This window comes from Conger conger, chromosome 1, assembly GCF_963514075.1.
Source record: "Conger conger chromosome 1, fConCon1.1, whole genome shotgun sequence".
Taxonomy (NCBI): Eukaryota; Metazoa; Chordata; class Actinopteri; order Anguilliformes; family Congridae; genus Conger; species Conger conger.
In genome coordinates, this window is record NC_083760.1 from 65071082 (window position 1) to 65096121 (window position 25040).

Sequence of the window (25040 nt, forward strand, 5' to 3'; positions counted from 1 at the left end):
CCTCTCTGCGCAAACATTTCTCTGCACGATTCACAGAGAGTAGAAACCAATGGTGCAGAATCAAACCCTGACTGCTAAAAAGGGTTTACTCTTGTGGGTTGATACGTAATTGCGTATGTGTGGGTGTGTGTGTGGTGTGTATGCGTGGGTGTGTGTGTGGTGTGTATGCGTGGATGTGTGGTGTGTATGCGTGGGTGTGTGGTGTGTATGCATGGGTGTGTGGTGTGTATGTGTGGTGTGTATGCGTGGGTGTGTGTGTGGTGTGTATGCGTGGGTGTGTGGTGTGTATGTGTGGGTGTGTGTGTGGTGTGTATGCGTGGGTGTGTGTGTGGTGTGTATGCGTGGATGTGTGGTGTGTATGCGTGGATGTGTGGTGTGTATGCATGGGTGTGTGGTGTGTATGTGTGGTGTGTATGCGTGGGTGTGTGTGTGTGTTGCGAGTGTGTGGATGTGTGGTGTGTGTTCCCCTTTTAGTAGGCGGTAAGTAATGATGGCGTTGCAGGTCTGGGGATCAGGCTGCTCATTCAGCTGTGATGATTGACGTGCTGTAAAGACGTCTAGAGTGAACTGCTGACTCACAGGGCTGTTGGTCTGGCCCCTCTCTCCCCTGTAGGGCTGGTGGAGCTGCTCCAGAGTGTGCTGGTAGATGTGGGGGCTCTGTACCTGCTGGGTGAGGAGCAGGGCGGCCTCAAAGCCAGCTCGGAGCTCCTATCCTTACTGGAGATCCTGCAATGCATGCTGAGGAGCACCTCCACCGTGGTGCGGCAGGCCCTCCAGGTACACCTCCGCCTGCTCCTATTCCTCTCCTGCTGCTGTTCCTCCTCCTCTGCCTCCTCAGCTCAGGCTTCCAAAGCATCACCTCCTTTTTCATTTCTCCCTGTGCTAGTGAGAGGAGATGCTAGCCCCATTTAAACTGCAGCACAATAACAAAAGTTGCAAAGATTAATTGGTGCCCTATTCAAATAACCCTTGAAAGCAGCCACTACTGCATTCATTTATTTTGTCCAGAAAACTGGATTTCCCAGAAGTAACAATTGATTGTCTTCTTAGTATTTATTTTAAGTTTTGAACCCAATTATAACCATTAAATTGTAATTAAGACTATTAGATTATCATGTTCAGCAGATAAGGACTCATATGCTGCACTTTTATATTCATATCTGTACACATCATTATAGTGAGTGCGGTAGTGTTGCGTTCCATTAAAAACAAAACATTTTGAACCTCAATATCTCACCCATTTCAAAACTCTCAATGCTATTTCGCAGTTCTTCTACAATTGTGTGCATGTCGTTGCTAGATGACGTAGCGCTTGGACAGGCTAACAGCTGCCTGTCTCACAGTCTGTCCAAAGTGGAAGCAAGCACTCAATTTGTGAAAACGTGTTGGATACAGTAAAGCGAGAGCAGCCAAAAAGAGACTAGCTTGGACTGCGTAGCTACAGGAACAGAAAACTTAAAGTTAAATCGACAGCTATTTTAGCTAGTTTATTAGGCTAGTCATAAACACCAACAAAGTGAGTTCATTAAGTCAGGCTGACCAGCAAGCTCTAGCTACACAGAATAAATGCACCGACAGTGTTAATGCCAGCTAGCTAGCTAAAAGCTAAAAATAGTTATAGTATACCTTGCTCGCTAACTGGCTGATATGGAATATTTCTCATTACATATGAGAAAACATGCAAGCTCGCAAGCAAGATGGAACTTAATATGTAAATACAATGTTGATGGCACACTGTCAATTCAACCAAAAATGTATCATTAAATTAACGGCCACTTTTGCTAGTTGCATTCGTGTATAAGAAATGGGGAGGAAGGGCTTGCAAGACTAGGTAGATGTTCTTTAACTCTAGTTAACATTGGCAAGTGGGCTGAATAAATTATTTAATGTCAGGCAAGTTCTCAACCAAAGGTTTTATTTTTAATGCATATTTATAATGAAAGTATTCATTTAACCGGTGTAAAAAACGAAATAATCACAAAAACGATGTTTTAAAGGTACAATAGGTAAGATGTTTGTGTTAAAACATTGTAACCATTGTAAATCCCTTCCTATCATTGAAAAAGGCACACTGACATGTTGACTCACCCTCTGCCTGCGTTTATAGTCCTTAAATTCTCGTCTCAAGAATGCAGTTGACGGAGCAACACTCTGTACCAAAACACTGTATAACAATAATTCAAGGCAATGGCATGGAGGGGTTTCAACGTCAGTGCGTTCCCAGAGAAGGGGGAGGGATAAACAGTGTTGTGGTTTGCGGAGTGTTGCTGCAATTCCAGGAAATTAAATTGATCTGCCCTAACGCTACAATCAAAGTTTTAAATAAGTTAAATAAATACCAAATAAAATGTGTGTATAGAAGTGTATAAAAAATACATTTACAATCCTTATATAACGTTGCAGTCCCAGGATAAACATTGTGTAGACTGAAAATGTCTACAGTTTTCACACAATAAATACCTCTTGAGGCTACACTGAAAATAAGTTGGGGCCACACTGAAAATAACAACTCTATATTGCTTTTGGCCCTGATAACTATTGTCATACCGCAGTGATAGAAATGACCTTGAGTAATAATAATAGCCTTTGTTGTGATGGCATTTTCTTTGTTGTTTAAATACAGTGCAATGAGAAATATGTTTGAACAATCAGTGAAAGCATTAAGAATGATGGATGTTATTCAGATGATTTGATTGGTTGGTGTGTCGTGGAGGGGGCAGTAATGTAGGGTTAGTCACCATTGTTAGGGTTTATCATCAGTAGTTGTTGTGGTCCATGTTAATGAGCCTTTTTGTTCAGGACTCATAAGGTCTCTGAGCAGTGCTAGTGGCTCTTAGACTGACTCTGAGCTGCCCAGCTAGCACTTTTACACACAGACTCAGGAAGAGGGCAAACCAAAGTTGAGCTCATTAAACAGCCTGTGCATATCCCACACTTACTGGTAATGATAAGGATGAATATGCACCCAACTCTCTCTCTCTTTCTCTATTTTTCTCTCCCTCTCTCTCTCTCTTTTTCTCCCTCTCCATCCCTTGCTCTCTCCCTCTCTCTCTCCCCTTCTCTCTCTTCCTCCTTCTCTCTCTCTCTTTCTCCTTGTCTCTCGCTCTCTCGCTCTCTCTCTCCCTCTTTCTTGGCTGCATCCACACTTTCCGTCAGAATCATCCTGCATTAATATTTTAAACGGATGAATAAGCTAACCACAGCACTTCACAATTAAGAAAACGAGGAAGGAAACTTTCTGAGCTCTAAATGGGAAATAATCGCATCGCTGCAGCTGTTCAGCCTTCCCGAGTATTCTCAGCTGACAGAAAATAAACACCAAAAGTACGAAGCTGCCAAGACCTCTCCAGTCATTTTATTTTGGGGGGGGTGAGAAGAATCCACACGCACCGGCGCTCTGAAAATTGAATTTGCTGTCATTGTTGCGAGTCTGAAAGTCAGGAGATGGAAAGACCTCCTGTGTTTGCCAAGGCAGAAGCTGATGTAAAGTTATGATGTGAAAGATGATTCTTTACTCTCCTGTGTGGTTTGTAGACTGTGGCTGCTTTTTACCTTAACTTTGAGGCTGTGCTTTGCAAGCATCACTTTTCACATTTCTTTTTATATGTAAGGCTTAATGTGACAGTTGCTGAAACTAATAGAAAATGTGTAAGAAAGTAACAAAAAAACAACTCTTCCTTGAATTCTTAACAAGTAAAAAAATCTTTACAAGTATGGATAAAAAAGACTGCGTGTTTAGTTTCCATGATGTTAGAGTAGGCCCAAAAAGCAGGAGCTTTGGAAGAAGGACCAGTAAACACTACAGTCCATTACAGTAAATCTAAATCTTTACTAAACTGCATTTCACATGGAATAGAACACATTCATTGTACATTTTGCACACTTGTTTAAATTATATAAAAATGCAAGCAAAAAATATTGTGGCCTAAAGTGTCCCTCAATCCGTGTGGTGCTGGTTACAGCCAAGAAAACGTATAATCCTGAGAAAAGGGCTGGGGTGGTCCTCATCTGACTCCATAAGACTAAAAACCACACTCTCAGGAACAACATGGAACTGACCTCGTATGAAAAAAGTTATTTGTTGCTACTTTATAAAAAAAGAGCAAACAACACACATTTCGACATCATGAGGATGTTCTTCTTCTAATGTAAAAAGAAATAACTTTTTGCATCCAAGGGTAATCCCATATTGTTCCTTGTTGAGGACTGGTTCTAGGTTTTCTATATTAAAATTCACTTTCAGTGTATTATTTTGTATTTCCTCTTTTTGGTAAGCATGTCTGACTTGTCTGTCTCCTCTCTCCCCTGTGTCTGTTCTCCTCCATCTTGTCTCACCTCGGTCTTCATTCTGTTTGTTGTTCTCGCTCTGTTTCTGGTGCAGTCAGAGAAAGGAGAGGATACCCAAGCTGCAGAGGGCCTCCTGCTTCTCAACAAGCCACTGACAGACCTCATCAGCCTGCTCATCGAGATGGTCAGTGTGTGTGTGACTGTGTGCATGTAAATGGTAAATGATTGGCATTTATATAGCGCCTTTATCCAAAGCACTGTACAATTTAGGCTTCTCATTCACCCATTCATACACAAACACCAACACCGATTGGCTGCCATGCAAGGCACCAACCAGCTTGTCAGGAGCATTTGGGGGTTAAGTGCCAGGGCGTGATCGAACTGGCAACCCTTCAACCTACTGCCTGAGCCAATGTCGCCCCTGTGCGCGCACGTGTGTGTGTGTGTGTGTGTGTGTGTGTGTGTGAGACAGAGGGGAGGAAGGGTGTGGGGGTATTGGAAACTTGGGGCCATTGGATATTTGTAAAAAAGTCCTAAGCATTATAATGAATGATGATTGTATTTTTGAATATCATGGCAGAAATACAATACTGCACTGAACATAATGCAGGTAGCAGTAATGAGCTACATTGCCTAATACTCTGGGGGGGGGGGGGGGGGGGGGGGACTCTCCTGCAGTTTTGATGATTGCAAGAACATCATAATAACAGGGATTTCACTGTAATAAATAGTGTCGCAGGGGCAACCAGTGGAGATTTAGAATTTTGGAAAGCATAATGATGATCATTCTATTGTGTGATTTCATGGAACATTTCCATATATAGTGAAAATAGCAGTGCAAACACATGCAGGAGTAGGTGCTGTCAGCTCATTACGTCTCACTGCAGTGAGAGAATCACACCAACAGTCAGGGGAACATTCAGAGCGGTATTCTGCTGAGGGTTTTTATCAGACTCAGACTCTACCTGAAGCACATGAAGGGACTAATGGGAAAAGTGCTTTCTCACACGGAGAGGGTCCTATCTGTCTGAGTGAAGAAGACCGGCCCGTGAGCGTGTCGCATTAACGCCGCGGACCTCGTTTGAGCCCGGGGACTGTCACAGATTAGACTCGCGCTGTTTACTCATGTGATTTGCGGTGCTCGGAAAATAATTAGACTCTGGCATGGCGTGCCAGCGCAACATCGACTCCCACTGAGAAGGGACAGGGAAACATGCAATTAGATGACGTTTCCTAACGAGAGAGAGAACGAGGGGGGGGGGGGGCAGGAAGAGGAGAAGGTGAGAGAAAAGTAGGCTAGGAGAGAGGGATAGAGGAGGAGGGATGGGATGAGGGACAGAGGGAACTGCTGGATCGGTGGGAGCGCGTTTATTCCAGGGTACGGCTGCACCACCCCCTCTCTCCATATGTTCCTGCCTGTGGAGAGAGACCGAGCCTTCACCGAGAGGCCACCATATGTCTGTGTACCCAGGGGCACAGTCTCAGAAAACAGGCCTGCAGTGCTGAAGACTGTGCTACGGTGGAAACCAGTACTAATATTAATAATAACGGTGGCTCTGTTTTTATTGCGTCCCATACGTCCCATCTCCAGCCTCAAAGTGCTTTACAGAGGTTAAAAGAATAGAAAATAGAAAACAGAACAAAGGCAATATACAATAATATCCGCCAAATTAGTGGGCATAATGGAACCAAAAACAATAATCTAGTCTGTAGGCCTACAGAGCCCGTGGCCAATATGCTGTTTCCATGCACTACACCACTCGCCTTCTGGAAAGAGCATTTGGACAGACGTCAGTGTTTCATAAGCTGTTATTTAATGAAAAGAAGTGGAGTGTGCATTACCTTCTCCTCGCATGTAATTACATTCCCTTCACTGATATGAGGATAGAATGTTCCGGCAGACTGCAGGCTCTGTAATCGCAGAACCGCTGGATATAAAGCCTTGATTACAGAGACTCATGAAGGACGTCGTGCTACACATTGTCATAATGTATAAAGGCTCCATTTAAACACAATCAAAGCCAGTAATCAAACTTCTTCCCAGGTAGAACCCGAACACTTGATGAATAGGCTGGAACTGTGAGAAGTGTACTTAGAAACAGCATTGTCCCTCACTAACAGTGGCTGAACCCCCATGTGAGCACCGTCTACTGTAACAGCGTGTTGCCTTTAGAGGAACTAGGGAGGTAGAGAGACCAGGAGACGAGTCATGGTCAGTGTCTACAGTGCGTGCTCAGTCCTGTGTAGTATTCCTGGGATCGATAAGAATCAGAGTCAGAAATTCTGCTGGAAACTCTGTTACAGACTGTAATAAATCCTCATCTGTCTCCAGTAACTTTAATTATGATTTGAGGTTTTGAAATAATAATGAACATCTCCAGACATCATGAGACTGGAATAATAATAGATTAATTCCAGACATTCGCAGCTGCACAAGTTCCAAGTTTGTGGAGGTCTGATGTAATTCTTAGTTTATGACAGATCCTGGGATGTGACAAGCAAAACGAAAGATACAATTTAAAAAATGGCAGATGTTAAAAACAAGCAGGTTGTGTTTCGCAATAGATCTGCACTACGTACAGCATCTTTCTCATTTATTTCTGTTTCATGCTGTGCTAATTGTCTGTAAAACAAATTCCCTCTGGGAAAATGAGTTTCCTTCATTCATTAGCTAATATCATAAATTGAGTAAATGAAATCTTAGTTTGCTAGCTAGATTGTTCAAAATAGAAATCTCATGAATAATGTATAACGCAATAACGTATGCCATAGCTTATAATAGCACTTATGTATCATTATTGTAGTATTCGGGGTATTCTAGCTGCCAACCGTGGTATGCTGGTAAGTTCATGTACTCTTCAAGGGTTCAAGTTGTATCTACATGATCACGCTAGGACTCGAAACTGTACTTTCCTCTAGTGTCCTCAGCGCACTTGTCCCTGGGTTTGATTTGCACTTTATTGTACGTCGCTCTGGATAAGAGCATCTGCTAAGTGCCTATAATATATTGTAATGTATTAACGTCTGTATTATTTTCTACAAAATGCTATAATAGGATATATACATAAAGCTATATTCTGTTTTGTTTTGTCAATGAATACATTTCCTATCGCCTGCCTTGTGGCCAGGTTGTTTAGTTCTGGTAACGTGCGTGGATGCTCAAAACATAGCAAAGGAGAGGAGAAAAGATTCACACTGGAATGATGATGCTCTGTCTGAAGAAGCACTGTGAAACGGGTGCGACTCGTTAGCAGTTTCTCACTACACCATCTTTGCTCCGTTTGCATGTCTGAAATGATATCCCAGGATCAACCTTTAAGTATATTTTGTAAGTTTAAATGGATCTGTGTTGTACTGTGGGTAGATAATGAAAATGAGGCAATAGTGCAGTAACTTGACCTGGGGAAACAGTGAGGATTTAGCCTATGTTGGCAGTGTCTTACAGGCTCTCACCAGTGTGGGATCATAGGTCTCCCATCTTATCGAAAATCAGCTTGCGATTATTTAATCACTCGTTACATAATCTCCCATTTCTCTCATTTTGACTTTATTCTGCACTGTTTACATCAAGTTTACATCACCTCTGCTGTTCATTTCAACCTTTGTGTTGACATTAATGAAACAAATAATGAAAAAAAATAAGAACAATAAATGTGAAAATGTTTTTATGAATATTTAAAGATCTGACTACATCTTTTTTATTTATTTATTATTATTTATTTATACACATTGACAGATTGTTGAGTCATGTTCATAAACCCTCACTCAGGAAGGAGTGGAGTATGAACCCTGTTCTGTACTGTTTACATCATCTATATCATGTACATAATCTTCTATGTCTATGCTATCTAACATCTATTTCTATTCTTTACATTATCTTTACTTTTAACACCTTCTCTACATCTCCAGCTGTTTACCTCATCTCTACTTTGTATTTTGTATTTTTCCTCACTTAGCTGTAACAGGTTCTGTCATCAGAAGCCGGTGGTCCAGTAAGTTTAAAATCTCACACAAAGCAAAACAACAGTTATGTGACTCACATTGAACCAATGAGCTGTTTCCACAGCCAGATTCTGAACGTTAGCCAATCAACTTTTAATTTAGGCACAGCAAGCCAATATACTATGTAGACCATCTCTTGGTTTCAACCAGCTGTCCTGTTTATTTCTTCACTTCATAACTGTAACAGTGTCTCTCAGCAGAAGAAACAAGTTTAAAATCTCACACACAGCAAAGCCACGGTTATGTGACTGACGTTGAACCAATAAGCTGTTCCCACCGCCAGAACGTTAGCCAATCAGCTGCGAGTTTCCGCACAGCGAGGCGATGAAGGCGTGGGGCTGAGCCACGCGCTCAGACGGCGTGAAGTTGTGCCTGCCAGTGCCGCAGACGGCGCGCCGCGGCAAGACCAGGAGAGGCCGTCGTATTTATCTGTCACCGGAGCTGCCGCGCTCCTGCCGAACGCCCCCCTCCTCCCCGTCCCCCGGCACGGTGTCAACAGGTTTTCAGCGCCTTCCTGCCCGGGCGCAACCCGGCGCCCCGGCAGCCTGACTGAAGGGTCCTCTGTGCGGAGGAGGCTTTGTGACGGGACCGCGGAGTCACACAATCACACACAGCGCCGAGCGTGTTTGTGTTTCTGCAGGGCCCTCTCACACACTGCTGTCACACTCCTGTCAGCGCTTTCTACACGTGGCCCGTTTTCTACTGACGCCGTACAAAAAGCCCTGCAGCTCCGAGAGTCACAGCTGCTCTCCTTCACTGGCGCTTTCTTTAGCAGCAACAGGACAACTACCCGTTCAGAGTTCAGAGCCGTTTAAGGTCTAATTTAAAGATTAGACGTATTTCCAAATCATGCTAACCCTTGAACTCACAAAGCACAGTAGTGTGGACCATTGTGAAAGTATTCACCAGTCATGAAAAGATGTCTCCTAGATCCTCACATCTCTCCAATCACAACAGGCCTCAGGACTGGGGATCTTGGGAAGACGGGTGTCATGGGTTCCTTACGCAGGCATTCAAATGACACAGTCGCGCTGCACTAGGAATGTGCTTTGGATCCATTGTTCCGTTTTACACATTAGATTTCATTTGTTTAGATTGCTTTTCTCTTTTTCTTCGTTTTGCAATTGTCAGCCACAACAATTGAGCAGGCGCAGTTTTCTTTAAAGCCTGCTAAGCTGGTGTGATCTGTGTTTTGACTTCTCACCAGCAACAATGACCCTGTAAGCCCCTGCATTCAGCCCGGGCGCTGCATTGAGAGGAAGGTGAATGTGCGGGTCCTCTGGGACCGGGACTAGGGGCCTGAGGAGGCTGCTGTGGCTTTGTGCGGTTGTGGCTCGTGGGTTTTGGGCTGTGTGGAAGGGCCACACAGTACAGAGGAGCTAAAGGGGCCTAACCCCGCCACCCCTCAGACTCATTCATCACTGAGGGATCTCTGGATCCTGCTCAGCCAGTAACAATGCAGCACACTGGGGATATGAGCCTGAGCCTCCATTCAGCCTGCAGAACAGCTTGAGCTCTCAGTCACTGTCATTCCACTCTAGTGCTGTCAGGCGGGTGGTAACAGTTTAACAGAGAAATGGAAGGATAGTTGCATAAAACACTGCAATTATCAAAATCTGATTTTGGACATTAAATTGACTTTTGAGCCATAAGTAAAGTAAACTGAGTGAACTGGAGATGAACTTTTGTTATCCCTGCTTCATGAAAAATGCCACTTCTACACAGGAAGTGATGTAGTGAGAGGAAGCTGTAGGAACTTGAGTGAGTGCTTTAGCGGTAGACTGAGGGGATGTTGTGGAATGTTCTAACCAGCCTTCATGTCTCTGTCTGGTCCCAGTTGCCGAGCGGGGACCCGGAGGTGTACGAGGTGGCCAGTCAGTGCCTGTCCCTGCTGCTGCAACTGTACGCGGGGGACAGCCTGGACTCTCTGCGCCCCGGAAACATCCGGAGCCTGAGCCGCGCGCTGGAGCAGCAGCCCCTCCCCAAACAGCAGCGGCTGCTCCTCAGGGTGGTGAAACGCCTCGTGGGTCCCGCCGTGTCCGCTCACACGGTGAGTGCCTTCACAGCTACCCTGCACGTCTGACACAACACGGCAGTGGCTAAGAGCATGGCGGTGTTGAATCCTAAGTGTGCCTTTTTATCAAAGTGCGTTTTCTGTTTGTATCTAGCCGTCTAAAGGGGTAATGGGAAAAAGTGTCCACCGAGGATCACAGAACATGTAGGCCATTGTTTTGTGTCTCTCCCTACACCAATGTCCCTTTAGAATTCACTTCCTATTGTGTAGTACTGCCGTATGTTGCTTATGTGTGAGAGCGTGTGACAGTGTGAATGATTACATGTGTAGGTTTGTGTGTGGGAGTCATTGTCTCTGTGTATTGCATAGCCCTGGTAGCTCAGGGTCTGTGTCGGTGTTTCCCATAAATCTCTTTAGGCAGGACACTGGGTGCCCATTTTGAGGATACCGACCCAGGCTTTATAGAGCCAAGACTGATAGTGTGGGTCATTCAGCTAACACAGTTCAACACAATTCAGCAGCACTGGGACTATTCACTTCTTCGTTGTGGGATAACTCATCCTTCTCTGCACTGTCAACAACAGCACTCCTCAACAACAGGGGCATTAACTGTGAAGGCAATATCTTCTCTGTGCTAATGAGCCTCTTTTTCTTTGTCTTTTGCACTGTAAGTTTGATTACCTACAGTATGTAGCTTTCACAAGTCCAGAGACAGTGGCTTGTTTGATAATTCTCTGGTGAGGTAAACAAACCAGTGTAGTTAGCCAACTGACACACTTCCAGTACAGCTGTGAAGCCATTTTCTACTTTGCTGTAGTAACCAGGCCAATGTGTGACAAGTTATGAATAATATATCAGATATATTCATTCAAATGAAATTGAACAGATATACGATATCCACCTATAGACTGCAGTAATACAGATATGGTTTTTTTCCCTTAATCAAATTTGGACATTTTTATATTTTGTCAGATTTTCTGTGGCATGCCTACCCATTGAATGCTAGGGAAAACTTTAGTCTGTGTTGAATTGGGGGTGTTATAAGATTTGATGTCTTGAAGGGAAGGTTTTGTTGATTTTACCTATTTACCTTTGGAGTCTGTTAAACATTGCACCTTCAATAAGAAAGAGTATATACTGTTGCAGAAATCCATAGATATTGCTTTGTGCTGCCTTATCTCATTAGTTTGGATTCATTATATGCATTAGGAAACCATTGCTTTCTTTATCTTTTTCTATGTAATGCCCCCCCCCCCCATGTAATGCCATATGCTTTTACCATAACCATTTATTCAAAATAGTGATTATGGATGGTTTACTGAAGATATAATTCAATTTTGTGTTTCTCTTCATTCAAATTCACGTTCAATAGTCCCCTGCAAACAATTCAAAAAAGTGTTTCTCTTCATTTCTGTGTGTAATTAAACATGTAATGTGCTTAATAATTCAGTCAAGCAGTTAGACAATGTAAACAGCACAGACTTGCTTATTGAATCCCAATCCAGTGCCCCAATTTAACTGACACTGGAGAGAGGGAACTATGGCTACGGCGTCAGTGAATATTGTTTCATTCATAAACTCATGCCCCTGCAGTTTCAAAGGCGACGATGTTGACCGGCCAGTCACATGCAGCGTTAGTCGTCCATGTCTGGAACTCATGGCTGTCCATCATAGCTTTGTGACATACTCATGTTCCACTCAAATCCCTTTTCTGTGCGATTCGATGGGTTTCATCAAACCTTAAGCTCTGGTGCACATCCCTGGCTCCAGCGCTGTATTTAATTCTGTTCTTATAGCCCTGATAACAGAAGAACGCAGCGTGTGAGAGCCGACAGACTGCCAGAGCTTATCCAGCTTGTTCGCTGCCTCGGTGGAGCTGCTCTGTCCATCAGTGGATGGGGATTGATAGGGCCGTTCCAGAGTGCTCATGGGAAATATTCGCCCATGCAAACCAAAGTGTCCTGTCGCTTAGAATGACAAGTGCTGAATGGACAGGTAGTCTTGAGAGCTCTTGGTTTGGCAGTGTTGATACCGGTCCTGCCTGCTGCCTTCTGCGCAGTATCTGGGTTCCTCAAGTCCACGGTAATTGTATGAAAGCCATTAGCTTGTCCTTCTGAAAATTGGAGGTTCTCTGAGGAGCCTCCAGGCGGAGAGGACTTTAATATTAGGCCGTTGCTAAGCAACCCTAAACCATTACATCTCCGGCTGGTGTGATAACAAGTGACATTCTATTAGCCCGAGATGAAAATGCCGTGGATATAATTTGGTTTAAAACGGGGGGGTTATTCTATAATGGAGCAAGTACAGTGTTGAAATGTATTACTCTATTATTTCATTCCCATTGAAACTCAGGGTTGGAGATATGCAGGGAAATGACTTGCAGTCCAGGGTTTATTAGGCTGTGTCTTTTTTGAGCCTTCACCCAAGATTGACATGGAAATGACAATTATATCTTCACATATTCAACATTGGAGTTTCAGTTTTGTCTCCTTTTAATTAGTTATTGGTTTTTTTTAGCAACTTTCATAAGTGCAAAACAGCCAATTATCAGACATGTATTTTAAGGTTTACATTGTTATTCGTATTTCAAAATTGTAAATTGTTTCAGAACAGATTATATCTCCACAGCTCAAGTGTGAAACCTCACCATCATTAGATTTCCAACCGCTGGGAAAAATCTTTCTGTTCGCTCAAGCAAGTCTTGCAGTCAGAGCCTCGTAGTTATTTTTATAATATAACACTGCTATAGTGAATAGAGTGGACTGAACAATCTTTTCTCTAATGAATATGGTGTTAGAAACTGTTCTGCTGCAATCATAGTGAATGAAATCGAAAAAGGCCATGTAGGGAGCAGTTCTGCTTTAGTGAATATGATGTAGGGAGCAGTTCTGTTATAGTGAAGATGATGTAGGGAACAGTTATGTGATAGTGAATATGATGTAGGGAACAGTTCTGTTGTAGTGAATATGATGTAGGGAACAGTTCTGTTATAGTGAATATGATGTAGGGAGCAGTTCTGTTATAGTGAATATGATGTAGGGAGCAGTTCTGTTATAGTGAATATGATGTAGGGAGCAGTTCTGTTATAGTGAATATGATGTAGAGAACAGTTCTGTTATAGTGAATATGATGTAGGGAACAGTTCTGTTATAGTGAATATGATGTCGGGAGCAGTTCTGTTATAGTGAATATGATATAGGGAACAGTTCTGTTATAGTGAATATGATGTAGGGAACAGTTCTGTTATAGTGAATATGATGTAGGGAACAGTTCTGTTATAGTGAATATGATGTAGGGAACAGTTCTGCTTTAGTGAATATGATGTAGGGAACAGTTCTGTTGTAGTGAATATGATGTAGGGAACAGTTCTGTTGTAGTGAATATGATGTAGGGAACAGTTCTGTTATAGTGAATATGACGTAGGGAACAGTTCTGTTATAGTGAATATGATGTAGGGAACAGTTCTGCTATTGTGAAGAGCTGTCGTGGGGCAGCTGTTGTGCTGTGGGTAACAGTTCTGCTTTAGTGAATATGATGAGGGTGCAGTTTATCTGTGGGGAAAGGGTGATAGCTGCAGTAGGTGCAGTGACTTTGTAGGGTACAGGGAGTAGGGAACAAGTGGGAGAGACAGGGGTGCTGTTTTGAAAGGGAAGGAAAGTGCTATAACACATAGAGACACACAGATGTATAGAGTTCAGTTGCAGCAGCAGGGAGTTGGGGAGATCGGGGGGGGGGGTTGGTTGGGCGTGGGGAACAGAGGAGCATGACATCCTAACGAGCATTCCCTCACCCCCCTAATGAGGCCGCTGACCCCGCCTCTTTCCCCCAGCATGCCCCAGCCCACAGGCGCTCGGCGCTAATTAATCCTCCTCCTCACAGCGTGCCGCCGGAGCCCCAACACAAACGCCCTGTCGCCCGCCATCGGCCCACATCAATAACCGCCTCCACAGACAGCGCTTTCATTAGAAAGGCTGCCTCATTTAGAGTTACGGCTTTCCGCCGCGCGTCAGAACCGCCGCGCATCACAACCGGCGCTTAAAATCAGATACGGCTGATATTTCACGTTCATACCGGTTGAGTTTGATCCTCTCTCCCCCCGGCGGGCCGCTGCTCTGTGCTTAACGACTGCCAGGGCTCCGCTGTGAGGCCCTGCTGGGCTCCTCTGCGCCTCCTCTCCGGGCCTCCTCTTTACCTCGGTGCTCCCGTCGACAGCAGTCAGCAGCCCAGTTCACTCGGCAATCAGATTCGTTTTAAAAATACATTAAGACACGGCCTCTTGTTTCAGTAACCTGCCCACAGCCCCCCTCCTCCGCTTCCATCTGAAATCGCTTTTCCGGGCTCTCTGACATGCCTCCCAAACCCCCCACTCTGCTGTATGTGCTCCAGTCACCTCACTGCCTCTTCAAACCACCTCTGGAGAGCGGGCAGTCAGTAGCATGCAAGTGCCTTGTTCGGAGCTAGGGGGCGCATGTGCAGTGGTCAACCAGCATACCCTGGCTGAGTTATGCCAGCCCTACCCCTGGCAGAAAGAGGACAATTATGTCCAGCCATTGCATACTCCTTGTCATAGCTAGAAAATGATAGCCTAGGCTTTAGGGCACAGCTTGTATTAGCAGTTAGTAACTGCAATACACCGATTTCCTGCAATGGTTTTATTTAATTAGTTGACCAGATAAGTTATGACAAGAGATAATAGATTATATGAGTATCTCCCAATGAATGACTTCTCCGTAACAGAATGGTTACCAATAGTCCTTTAGCAGAATGCAACGTGGGATTAATATATTTGAACGGTCAAACTTATTCATTTTCATTTCATTTGATGAATAGTTCATCCTTCTTTATAGCAGATTTGTATAATTTCAGATTTGGTTGAATTACAAGTCGATCGATTCAGTGGGTTATGCTTTCCATAAAATATTTATAAAGCTTTCACATGAGAGTTGATAAGGGTTTGGGTTGCTGTGTGTTCCTGGGACTACTGTGTGCCAGTAGAATTGTTACTGACTGAGTGGTATGTAAAGCAGCTAGGGATCATCATCAACCTCAAATCCAAATCCAGCCCTGGTTTTCTTTTCTCCCAGGTAATTAGTGCTACTGACTGTCTTCACACCTGACTCCCAGGTAAAGGGAGGGTGGAATGCCAGCAGTTCCTGAGGACTGTGATTTGCTGATCCCTGCTGTAAAGCTTCGTCACCATTTTGTTCTTAGCCCATTTCCTCTTCACGTCACACCTAGTACCCCCTCCTATGTCTTGGTAGAGGCAATTACGTTTGAGGTCAAAAGATGTACATGAGATGGCAGATCCAAATTTCAGATTTTATTTCCTGGTATTTTTACCTTGATTTGTTACCTTGATTTGTTAACTTATCACCTTTTGTATCAGACCACCCATTTTTTAGGTGAGCAAAAGTGTTGGAACATGCGACCGTCAGGTGTTTGTTGTTGCCCAGATTGTCCTGTTAGATTGATTGGTTAAACAATAAATACTTCTGAATGTCTACTCTTGGTTTTAGCCTTGGGTCCATTTGTGCTGGGAAAACCAACATGAAGACCAGAGAGCTGTCTTTGGGAGAAAGACAAACCTTTTTGAAGCTCAGAAAAGAGGGGAAATCAATCAGAGCCATTGCACAACCATTGGAGATATCTTGTACAACAACTTGGAATGTCCTGAAAAAGAAAGAAACCACTTAATTTTGGAGAATGAGTGGAAGGTTTTAGTACCTCACTTGAGTCAGTACCTCACTTGAGCATGCCTTTCACCTCTTGAAGAGGAGATTGAAGGGGAAAACCCCCTGAAACAAACAACAACTGAAAGAGGCTGCCATAAAAGCCTGGAAAAGCATCACAAAAGAAGAATGCAAGTTTGGTGATGTCAATGGGTCACAGGCTTGATGCAGTTATTGTAAGCAATGGATATGCTACCAAATATTAAGTGGTTTACTTTAAATACTCTCCTTTCCAATACTCTTGCTCACCTAAATATGGTGGTCTGATACCAAAGGTGCTATGTCCAAAGTAGTTTAACACACTGGGGGTAAATACCAGGAAATAAAAGCTGAAATTCGGAACTCATCTTTTTATCGCAATGTATTTAGTGTATTGCAAAAACAATGGAATTAGCCTTGCTGTTCCAATCCTTTTTTAGGGGACTGTATATGACAGAGTTTTCCTTTTAAACTCTTTCTGTGATTGAAGTGGACACGCAAACTTTTCAAAAGCGGAGAAAAGCCACCCACCTGAACAGATGGGAATTAAGCTTTAGTGAAATGGTAAAACTGCGTAACCCTACATTAATGCGCTTATTTACAGCTGAACAAAATCTCAGAAAACTCACCCTCTGAACATTTGAACATTTAGAGCGCAATTCGCAGAGGAACACGAATGGAGGTTTAATCACTGATAGCGTTAATTACATTAACTCTGGATCAGCGGAGGGTAAAATCGCTGCGTGTGAACTCGCCGATCGCATGCATTACGCTGTGGCAGAAGTTTCTGCAGTGCTGTTGGTGGAAAGTTCTAGTCAGAGTGAGGCCCTCTACCTGTATGTGACTTTAATATTTGATATAGAGCCCTGGGCTAATTTCTCATCAGGAAAGTTAGTGTTTGTGTGTGCTCCTGCTCTCTCTCTCTCTCTCTCTCTCTCTCTCTCTCTCTCTCTCTCTCTCTTTCTCGCTCTCTCTCACCGGAGGCCTATTAACTATTTAGAGCAGGAGAAGACTGGTCTGATGCCTTCTCTCAGAGACGTTCTCTGGCTCCCCTCTTTCCCTCTGCTCTCTCCCACATCAGCAGTTGTTGTAGTCTTCAGGGCCACTATAATGTTCAAACTGTAGAGTGTGTTTCCGCCATTATGGAAATTACTACACTGCTTGTGATCAGTAGTTAGAGTGCAGTATGATGTATCTTACGTAGCAAAGCATAATGATATCTATTAAAGGCATCCAGAGAGATGGTCATTCATGCAACATATGTGTGATAAGTGGTCATTTTTGAGATGAACATATTCAAACTAATATGTATATATATAATTTATATATTCAAAGTGCAATCTGTGGTGAAAGTGACAACCGCACGTCTAGTAACAATAAGCAAATCTCTTATTGGTTACCCGGTTCTTGGAATTTTAGTTCTCGGTTCCCAACCCTAATGGTGAACAGACAAACTACAGTTTAATGACCTTACCTAAAGGAAGAGCAGCAGCTGCCCTCCCATTGTCTACTGCTCCCCAGGACCTAGTGAGTGCTCCAGGCTGAGGTACAGCAGGATTAGGGTGAAGATTGAATCTGTACAAACCGCCGTATATCATGTACCTTCCTCATTTACAGTGAAATAAAAGGGGGACATAACAACGGGTCCGGCATTGATTTTCTTCAGAACTGAATTAAATACATATTGGAAAAATGCTGGATTTTGCTCAGTGATAATGTATGGCTTGTCAGAAGTGTAATCGTGTTCCTGGTCACAGAGGCCCGATGATAACTAAGTGTGCGGGGCAGTTGTTAGTGTATTGATCAGAGTGTAAACTCGATAAGGGTCCGGTGTCAGTGTAGTCCGCACCGTACGCTTTAGTGGGCCTCCTGTTCTCCTGTAGCGTCCGCGTTGCGGGTAATTACTCCGTCCTAAACTCTTATTGATGGATAATTAGAGGAGGGCAGTACAGAGTGACACCGGGAACTAACAGTTTTTATTTCCCAAGATTTGTATAGTTTATCCTAAAAAATATCTCCGTCCCCCCCCTTCAAAGTAAGATTGAGTGCATTAGTGGTGTGGTGGGAGCCTGAGCTGTCAGTTATGAGCGCCGTAAGTGCTGTAGAAGTGGCAGTGTATTAGTCTGGCACCGCCCGCTCTCCCTTTCACCGTCAGCCTGCTCTGCCTCTCCTAATTATCAGAGAGGCGCTTCCACCTGGGTGTTAATGGAATTAAGTGACCTGTCGTTATTAATTTGCCCTCCTGCTGCCGTCTCCCTAACTGCAGCCGCTCCGAACGCCGGGCTCGGAATTTAATTAGCCCCCCGTAGCTACGCTACAGCGCTAACTACTTCAGCGTCCTCCCCAGCTCTCCCACGGCCTGTCTGTCTGCAGAACTACCCTGCACAGCGTGGAGCTCACAGGGACAGCATGTCTGTCTGCAGAACTACCCTGCGCTGTGTGGAGCTCACAGGGACAGCATGTCTGTCTGCAGAACTACCCTGCGCTGTGTGGAGCTCACAGGGACAGCATCTGTCTGCAGAACTACCCTGCGCTGTGTGGAGCTCACAGGGACAGCATGTCTGTCTGCAGAACTACCCTGCGCTGTGTGGAGCTCACAGGGACAGCATCTGTCTGCAGAACTACCCTGCGCTGTGTGGAGCTCACAGGGACAGCATGTCTGTCTGCAGAACTACCCAGCGCTGTGTGGAGCTTACAGTGACAGCATGTCTGTCTGCAGAACTACCCTGCGCTGTGTGGAGCTTACAGTGACAGCATGTCTGTCTGCAGAACTACCCTGCGCTGTGTGGAGCTTACAGGGACAGCATGTCTGTCTGCAGAACTACCCTGTGCTGTGTGGAGCTCACAGGGACAGCATGTCTGTCTGCAGAACTACCCTGCGCTGTGTGGAGCTTACAGTGACAGCATGTCTGACAGTCAGAGCCAGACCCTCATCCCTGTATGGCATTCTCTTCACTACTAGAAGCCATGAAGAGTGTCATTCCTCAGTCATGGAGGGGTATTTTCATTTAACAAGTTCTCTTCTCATAACTTCCAGTTCGGTTGTGAAAGTGAGAAATAGTAAGGTTGATCAAATAAGTGTCAGTGCATTGTCTGAATGCCACGAAACTCCTGTGTGTGTGAAACATGTGATGTGCCTTTCGTTTGTACTATTCTTGTACCTAGCATGTAACAGTAATATGCTCCACCGTCTACATACAGTATTATCTTGAAAAACATGTTCAGCGAGTTACCATAGTGATAACTGTCTTCCAGTAATTTACCTTAGTGATCACTGTCCTCCAGTGAGTTACCACAGTGATCACTATTCTGTCCTCCAGTGAGTTACCATAGTAATCAGAATTTTGTCCTACGGTGAGTTACCGTAGTGATCACTGTCCTCTAGTAATCACTATTCACTATTCTGAATTGTACAAGCTGCTTTGGAGCAACTTGGCATGTATTTAATTGTTTTAAAAACACAAATCCCTCCCAGCCAGCCATTGTAAAGCTGACAGCTTGTCAGAATGTTCTGTATCTAAATTATCCTTCATCACACAAAAGTTGCCTGGCAACTGTCAAAAGCATACACTAAAACTGAAATAATATCAAAATACCCCAGAAATTTAACTATCCCTTTAATGTATTTATTTCTTGTAGTATGTATGCAGTAGTATGTCATAACAGTGCATAATTCTTTGCAGGCAAAAATGATTAGAGCTAAGAAATAAAAATTCCCCAGAAACATCTCTGTTCAGCAGACCACACTATAATGCATTTATTTCTTTTGAGCCATAACCACATATTGCATAATGGAAAAATGAAAACAATGTCACAAAAAGCATGAATGTGGTCATTGGGATGTAAATAGCTTTTATACCCTGGACAAGACACATACCACAATGTTCATAATGTTCTCCGGCTCCCCCGACTCGCTGCAGAGAAATAAGAATAAGCACCACTGAAATCCATTCAAACGGCTGGCATGGAAGGTAGTGACGCCGTCAAACTGACAATACATGAATATTTTATTTTTGCGTAAACATGCCCTTCAAGCGACACGGCTGCATTGACTCTTTATTAGCCTCTCCGGGTCCGGAGAGCACAGGTGTGGCGTGACTCAAAGAAGCTTCCAGAAGCTTCCGTTCCGTGCGGGTAACGTCACAGAGGACGGGTCTGCACCTGAGCTGAGCGTGCTCGGCTTTGGCTGCAGACGCGATGCCCCCCGCTGCTATAGATAGACTTTTCATTTGCATTCAGAGCGGACTGTTCGCTGCTTATCAAGGACATCTCTAATTGGCTGCTAATATTTGAAATGGAGGTACGGCGTATTGTTTTCACATGCGGTTCAGAGAAAGAAAAAGGACAATGAAGGTGACTAATCTGCCTGTACTAGTAGCCAGCAGCTCTTAGCTCAGGGTACTGTGTACCGTAGACTCTGCTTTGCTTGGGCATGTCGTACTGAGAACCCTTTATAGGTTTTCGGGCTCAATGAGCAGCTAAAGTGAGTGGATGCGGTTGTTGATTTATGAGTGTGTTTGGCCTTACATTTTTCATTGCTGTTTATATTTCTATCTGTAAAGGTTGGAGTGTAACAGAAGCAGTGCCATGTCTGAGGTCCACAGGGCTGCTAGGGTTGAACATATGGGAGCAGAGGGGAGCAGAGGGGAGCTTAGGAGAGCATAGTGTTGACAGGGGAGCATAGGGGAGCATAGGAAGGTGCACTAGAGTTTTGCTGTTTAGGAAGCCCCTACCCCAACCTTCCCTTTTGCAGGACCAATCACAAAGAGACATAAACAAAAACCAGTGCATTTGAGTTATTTGCATATTTAGAGATGTTGAATAGCATGCTTGACTCCAGTGCAAACTGAGTCATCCTCTCCCTTACAGCAGGTTCTTTCTCTCAGGAATACGGCTCTTTAGAGTCTGGTCTCTCCAGAACTCTGATCTTTTTACATCAGCAGTTTCAGGAAGGGTCACCCCTGCTTCCCAGCCCTTAAAGGAAGATGAGTTTGTGTTTGAGTCCCTGGCCCTGACCGTAAACTGCCTCATTAATGTCACTGTGTTAATGAAATTTCATTAGGCCTTTAGCTCTGCCAGATGTGGCTTGCCTAAAACTGATTGCAGTGAGAACGGCTACAGCTAGGGCCAAGAGAGGCTGTGAAAATTCAGACAGGAGGCGCTGAAATAAACGTAATGCTTCATCCTGTGAGTGTTTTATGTGTCCTGCGGTCTTGAATATGATGCGTGTGTAATGGGATAGAGCAGAATTAATAATTTCTGGAGTAACTGAATTGATGTTGTTTGCAGGTAAAGGGCCAAATTTACTGCACAGCTCTGTTCAGGTTTTAAACTAACAACCAATCTGTATTAATTAAAATGAAGGTTATTTAAGGATTTAAGTCCAGTTCAAGGAAAAATGCTAAGAGGCATGGCTAAAAGTAGTTTCCATCATGTTCATTTTTTAGCAGTTTTTTCGCAGCACTTTTCTGCTTTGTGAAAGGTATATACAAAGATACAACCATTATAGCTTAATTTGGCAATTTGATTTTTGTGAACAGCAGATACCTGTAGCGTAAGGCTAAATGCTAAGATTATGGCTCATCTGCAGCATCGCAAATCGGCCTCAAGATGACAAGTTAAGTGTGATTGTGTCCCTTTCAGACTCTCCACGCCCCACGGTTTTATTGAAAAACACTTGATTACACGTTGACACGGATCATTTGCAACAATTTTAGCCGCGGTTGCGTAGCCCTGTGTAGTCTTATGTTTTATACCTAACCGAATTGCAGTGCACTCAGTTTGTTTTCACAATATTATTGGGCAAATTCCTATGCATTTTGTTGAACTGGTTTCAGCATTAAGGGCAAATCTATGGAGAAAGATTAGTGTCAATACTATTCACAAATGCGCGTAAAATTATCCACAAATAAGAGACGATTCACAAATATGTTTTATGTATATCCACACAGATATCTCTCAGGTTGTATCTTGTGTCTTCTGATTCGTACAAACGCATACATATTTGAATATGAAGAGGAAAAATACGTATCAAAATCATAATTGGTGGTAATTTTGCAATAACCCTCAAATGTAAACTGTATTTGCGGAACAAATGACACGCGTGGATTCAGTGACGTGCATTGAACTGTAATATAACGGTAGCTATAATTCAGTCTGCGTTTATGCTGTTTGTTGGCTATTACAGTGAGCTCTCTCTTTAGCTGCCTAGTTAGTCGTGTGCTTTTGTCAGGTACACTGTGTCTCTGTTGGTGTGTATGCGTTTGCCTCTCCGTCAGCGGCTGGAGCACTTGGAGGGTTTGGGGAAGGTGTGACTGTAGAGTTTGCTGGGTGTTCTGCCTCAGCGGTCACCGTCCTCCGTGTGACAGACACGGGGCTCCCTTCTGTTACCGTGGAGATAATAAAGCAAAGAGCCTTCCTGGGCATGTAACCCTGTTGCCTGGCAACGGGTGTGCAGCGCGCTGTAAAGCAGAAAGCACCGGTGATGTCATAGGAGAGGTCTAGAGGTCCGTTCGTACCGCGCCTGGCTATATAATTACCCCCTCGGTCGGCTTGCCTCGAAGGCACACTCAACAACGTTTAGCACTGGTAGCAGTTGCTTCCTTTCAAAGCTTTCCAGAAGTATGAAAAAGTATATAGTTGTGGAACTACAGATGTTATTGTGGAACTACAGATGTTATCACTGTGTAGAAATATGCATTGGCTCTGAAGAACTTTGACACCGGTATTTGCATCACATCTGGAGCCCGAGTTGTCCATGCTGTACTTTTGCAGCTCACCGATTGTGTTTTTTCAAACTCTTTCCCTGAGGAAGGGGACTGATTCTGCCTTCCAGATCAGTATGAAAAATTAATTCTGCATTCTATAGAGATCTATACTCAGAAAAGTATTATTTGCAGTACAAAGAACACAGTGTGATGCATGTACATTGTATTGCATTGCATTGCATTGTATTTTGTCACTTTGAATCGATAACCTGTTTTTAGAAATACACTATCTATATGTCCATACACTTTCTGTGAGTTTGCTTAAAATCTGTGGGTTTCTGTGGGTGACAGACTGGATTGAGAATACGAGATGAACTGCAAGCATAATGTATGGGTGGGTGCGTGCACACGCGCATGTTCATGTCCAAGAAAGAGATGAGTGTGTGATCGCTGCCGTGACCCCCATAAAGAGGTGTCCCTGTGCGGGGCTGTGTGTGGCGTGGGGGAGATGAGAGGCTGAAACACTAAACCTGCTCTCTGTAGAGCACAGCCCCGCCCAACAGACTGCTCCACTGAGCACCTGCTGCAGATATGAATCAGGAGGGGCGCCTGTCTGTCGCCTCTCTCACACACACTGTGCCTGCCTCTGATGCAGCACAGAGACATACACACACACACACACCCCGCCTCGCGCACGCGGCCTGGGGCGACTGGGACAGCTTCACTGAACTCCGTCTCTGCTGCCAGCTGTCTCTGGTGTGCCCCATTACTTCCTGCTGCTGTGTGATAGGATTTGCTGCAGATGCAACAACAACAGTAAATAAGTCAAACACTGGCTTTATTATTCTGGAAGGAGGAATGAATATAACGGTTTTGCACGGTGTCGTACAAACATGAGTGTGTCGTATAAACGTGTGTGTTGGTCTGTATGTATGTATATATATATATATATATATATATGTGTGTGTGTGCACGCTCAGACAGAAGACTGCTGTTAATTGAATGCGTGTGAACCATAGACCGTATAAAAATACACTCAGACTGAAGACTGTGTCGTTAACCGTTGTCCCGCAGATCACCTGCAGGGGGAGCAGTGCTGAGGAGCTGGAGGAGGAGGTGCCTGAACTGGTGCAGGTCCTGCAGAGACTGGCTCAGTCGCACAGGTGGGTCTCCAGGGTCGGGGCTAGAGACGGCTGACCCACCGAGCCTCCACTCCCCACAGCAGCTGCCGTGTCTGCAGAGAGAAGGGCTCTGTAGCCGTCTGGCACAGATGTAACTGGATATGGCTCTGGCGGCATCTCAGCTCTGTTGTGCTGCTGGCACACCCGCATTGGCATTCCTCTGCACAAAACCTCAAACTTAGTGTGTGGCTAAGCTACGTTAGCCCACCCCCGTCCTCTGCTGCCCTGCTACTCAAATATGCATAAGGACTCCTGAACAGGTCACAGAAAATACTTGCACACTCTAGTTCCTAAAATGTTTGTGCTACAGTCGGGTGTGTACAAAGTATGTTGCCAAGGTGAAGTATTGAGTTCCTCATAGGTGCCAAATCTGGAGGCTTTCTGAAGTGGCTTTATAAAGGCTGTATGTTGAGAGTGCTGTGGAGTGCTTCAAGGTAAACGTTCATTTTGCCTTTAACCAAACCAGCACTAGGTCTTTCCAAAACGCAACCTCAGCCTCAAAGCTTTCTACCGTTTTACTCATTTATTATCATATCAATGAGCATACTCTGTCTACACACTTGGCTTTATGACTCATCAAATGAAATTGATAGTTGGGGAACAGTGATATTAATTGTTTTTTTTTGTGGTGAACACCTGGGCCGATGTGATAACGTGCTTTATCTTGCCCTGGTGTGGTGGAGTAGAGTTGTCTGTTTGGAAAAGTGTGATCTAACCAAAATTTCTGTTCTCTTAGGTCCCACAGGGAACTCAACAACTCTTCACTTGCCACAGAAATACTGAAATGCATCGGATCCTAGAGGAGTCGAGCTAACCCAAGGACTTTGTTCTTCAGTGTATAGTTAATTTATGCTAAACTTATTTCAAATGGTTGTAATAAATTTGTTTTTGGATTACATCTGATGTTGTTTGAATGCAAGTGCACATGATATTCCAAACTTCTGTAATAAGGTGTAAATAGGTGACATCTACATTTTCTACTTATTGAAAAGGCGAGTTATCCCTGGCAACCATACCATATTCTCACCCCAAAGATAAGCCGGGCTCCCAGTCAGACTCCCTCTTCTCCAGGCTGCTCTGGCTCTTTGAGTGCATTATAGGAGCACAGGCTGCTCTTGGTGGGCAGATGCAGGCGATAACC

At 44.1% G+C, this 25040-nt stretch overlaps 1 protein-coding gene across 3 annotated transcripts in view; it reads left to right on the forward strand.

The window, feature by feature from the left end:
• Positions 1-24795, forward strand: part of ulk4 (unc-51 like kinase 4) — a 100120-nt gene extending 75325 nt beyond the window's left edge. For all 3 annotated transcript variants that reach the window (XM_061250220.1, XM_061250236.1, XM_061250229.1), the window contains exons 33-37: positions 614-777; positions 4382-4471; positions 10127-10339; positions 23793-23881; positions 24636-24795. In XM_061250220.1, the coding sequence (XP_061106204.1) occupies positions 614-777; positions 4382-4471; positions 10127-10339; positions 23793-23881; positions 24636-24699 (620 nt within the window). In that variant the 3' untranslated portion in view covers positions 24700-24795. The remainder of the gene's footprint in view (positions 1-613; positions 778-4381; positions 4472-10126; positions 10340-23792; positions 23882-24635) is intronic.
• The last annotated feature ends 245 nt before the right edge of the window (positions 24796-25040 follow it).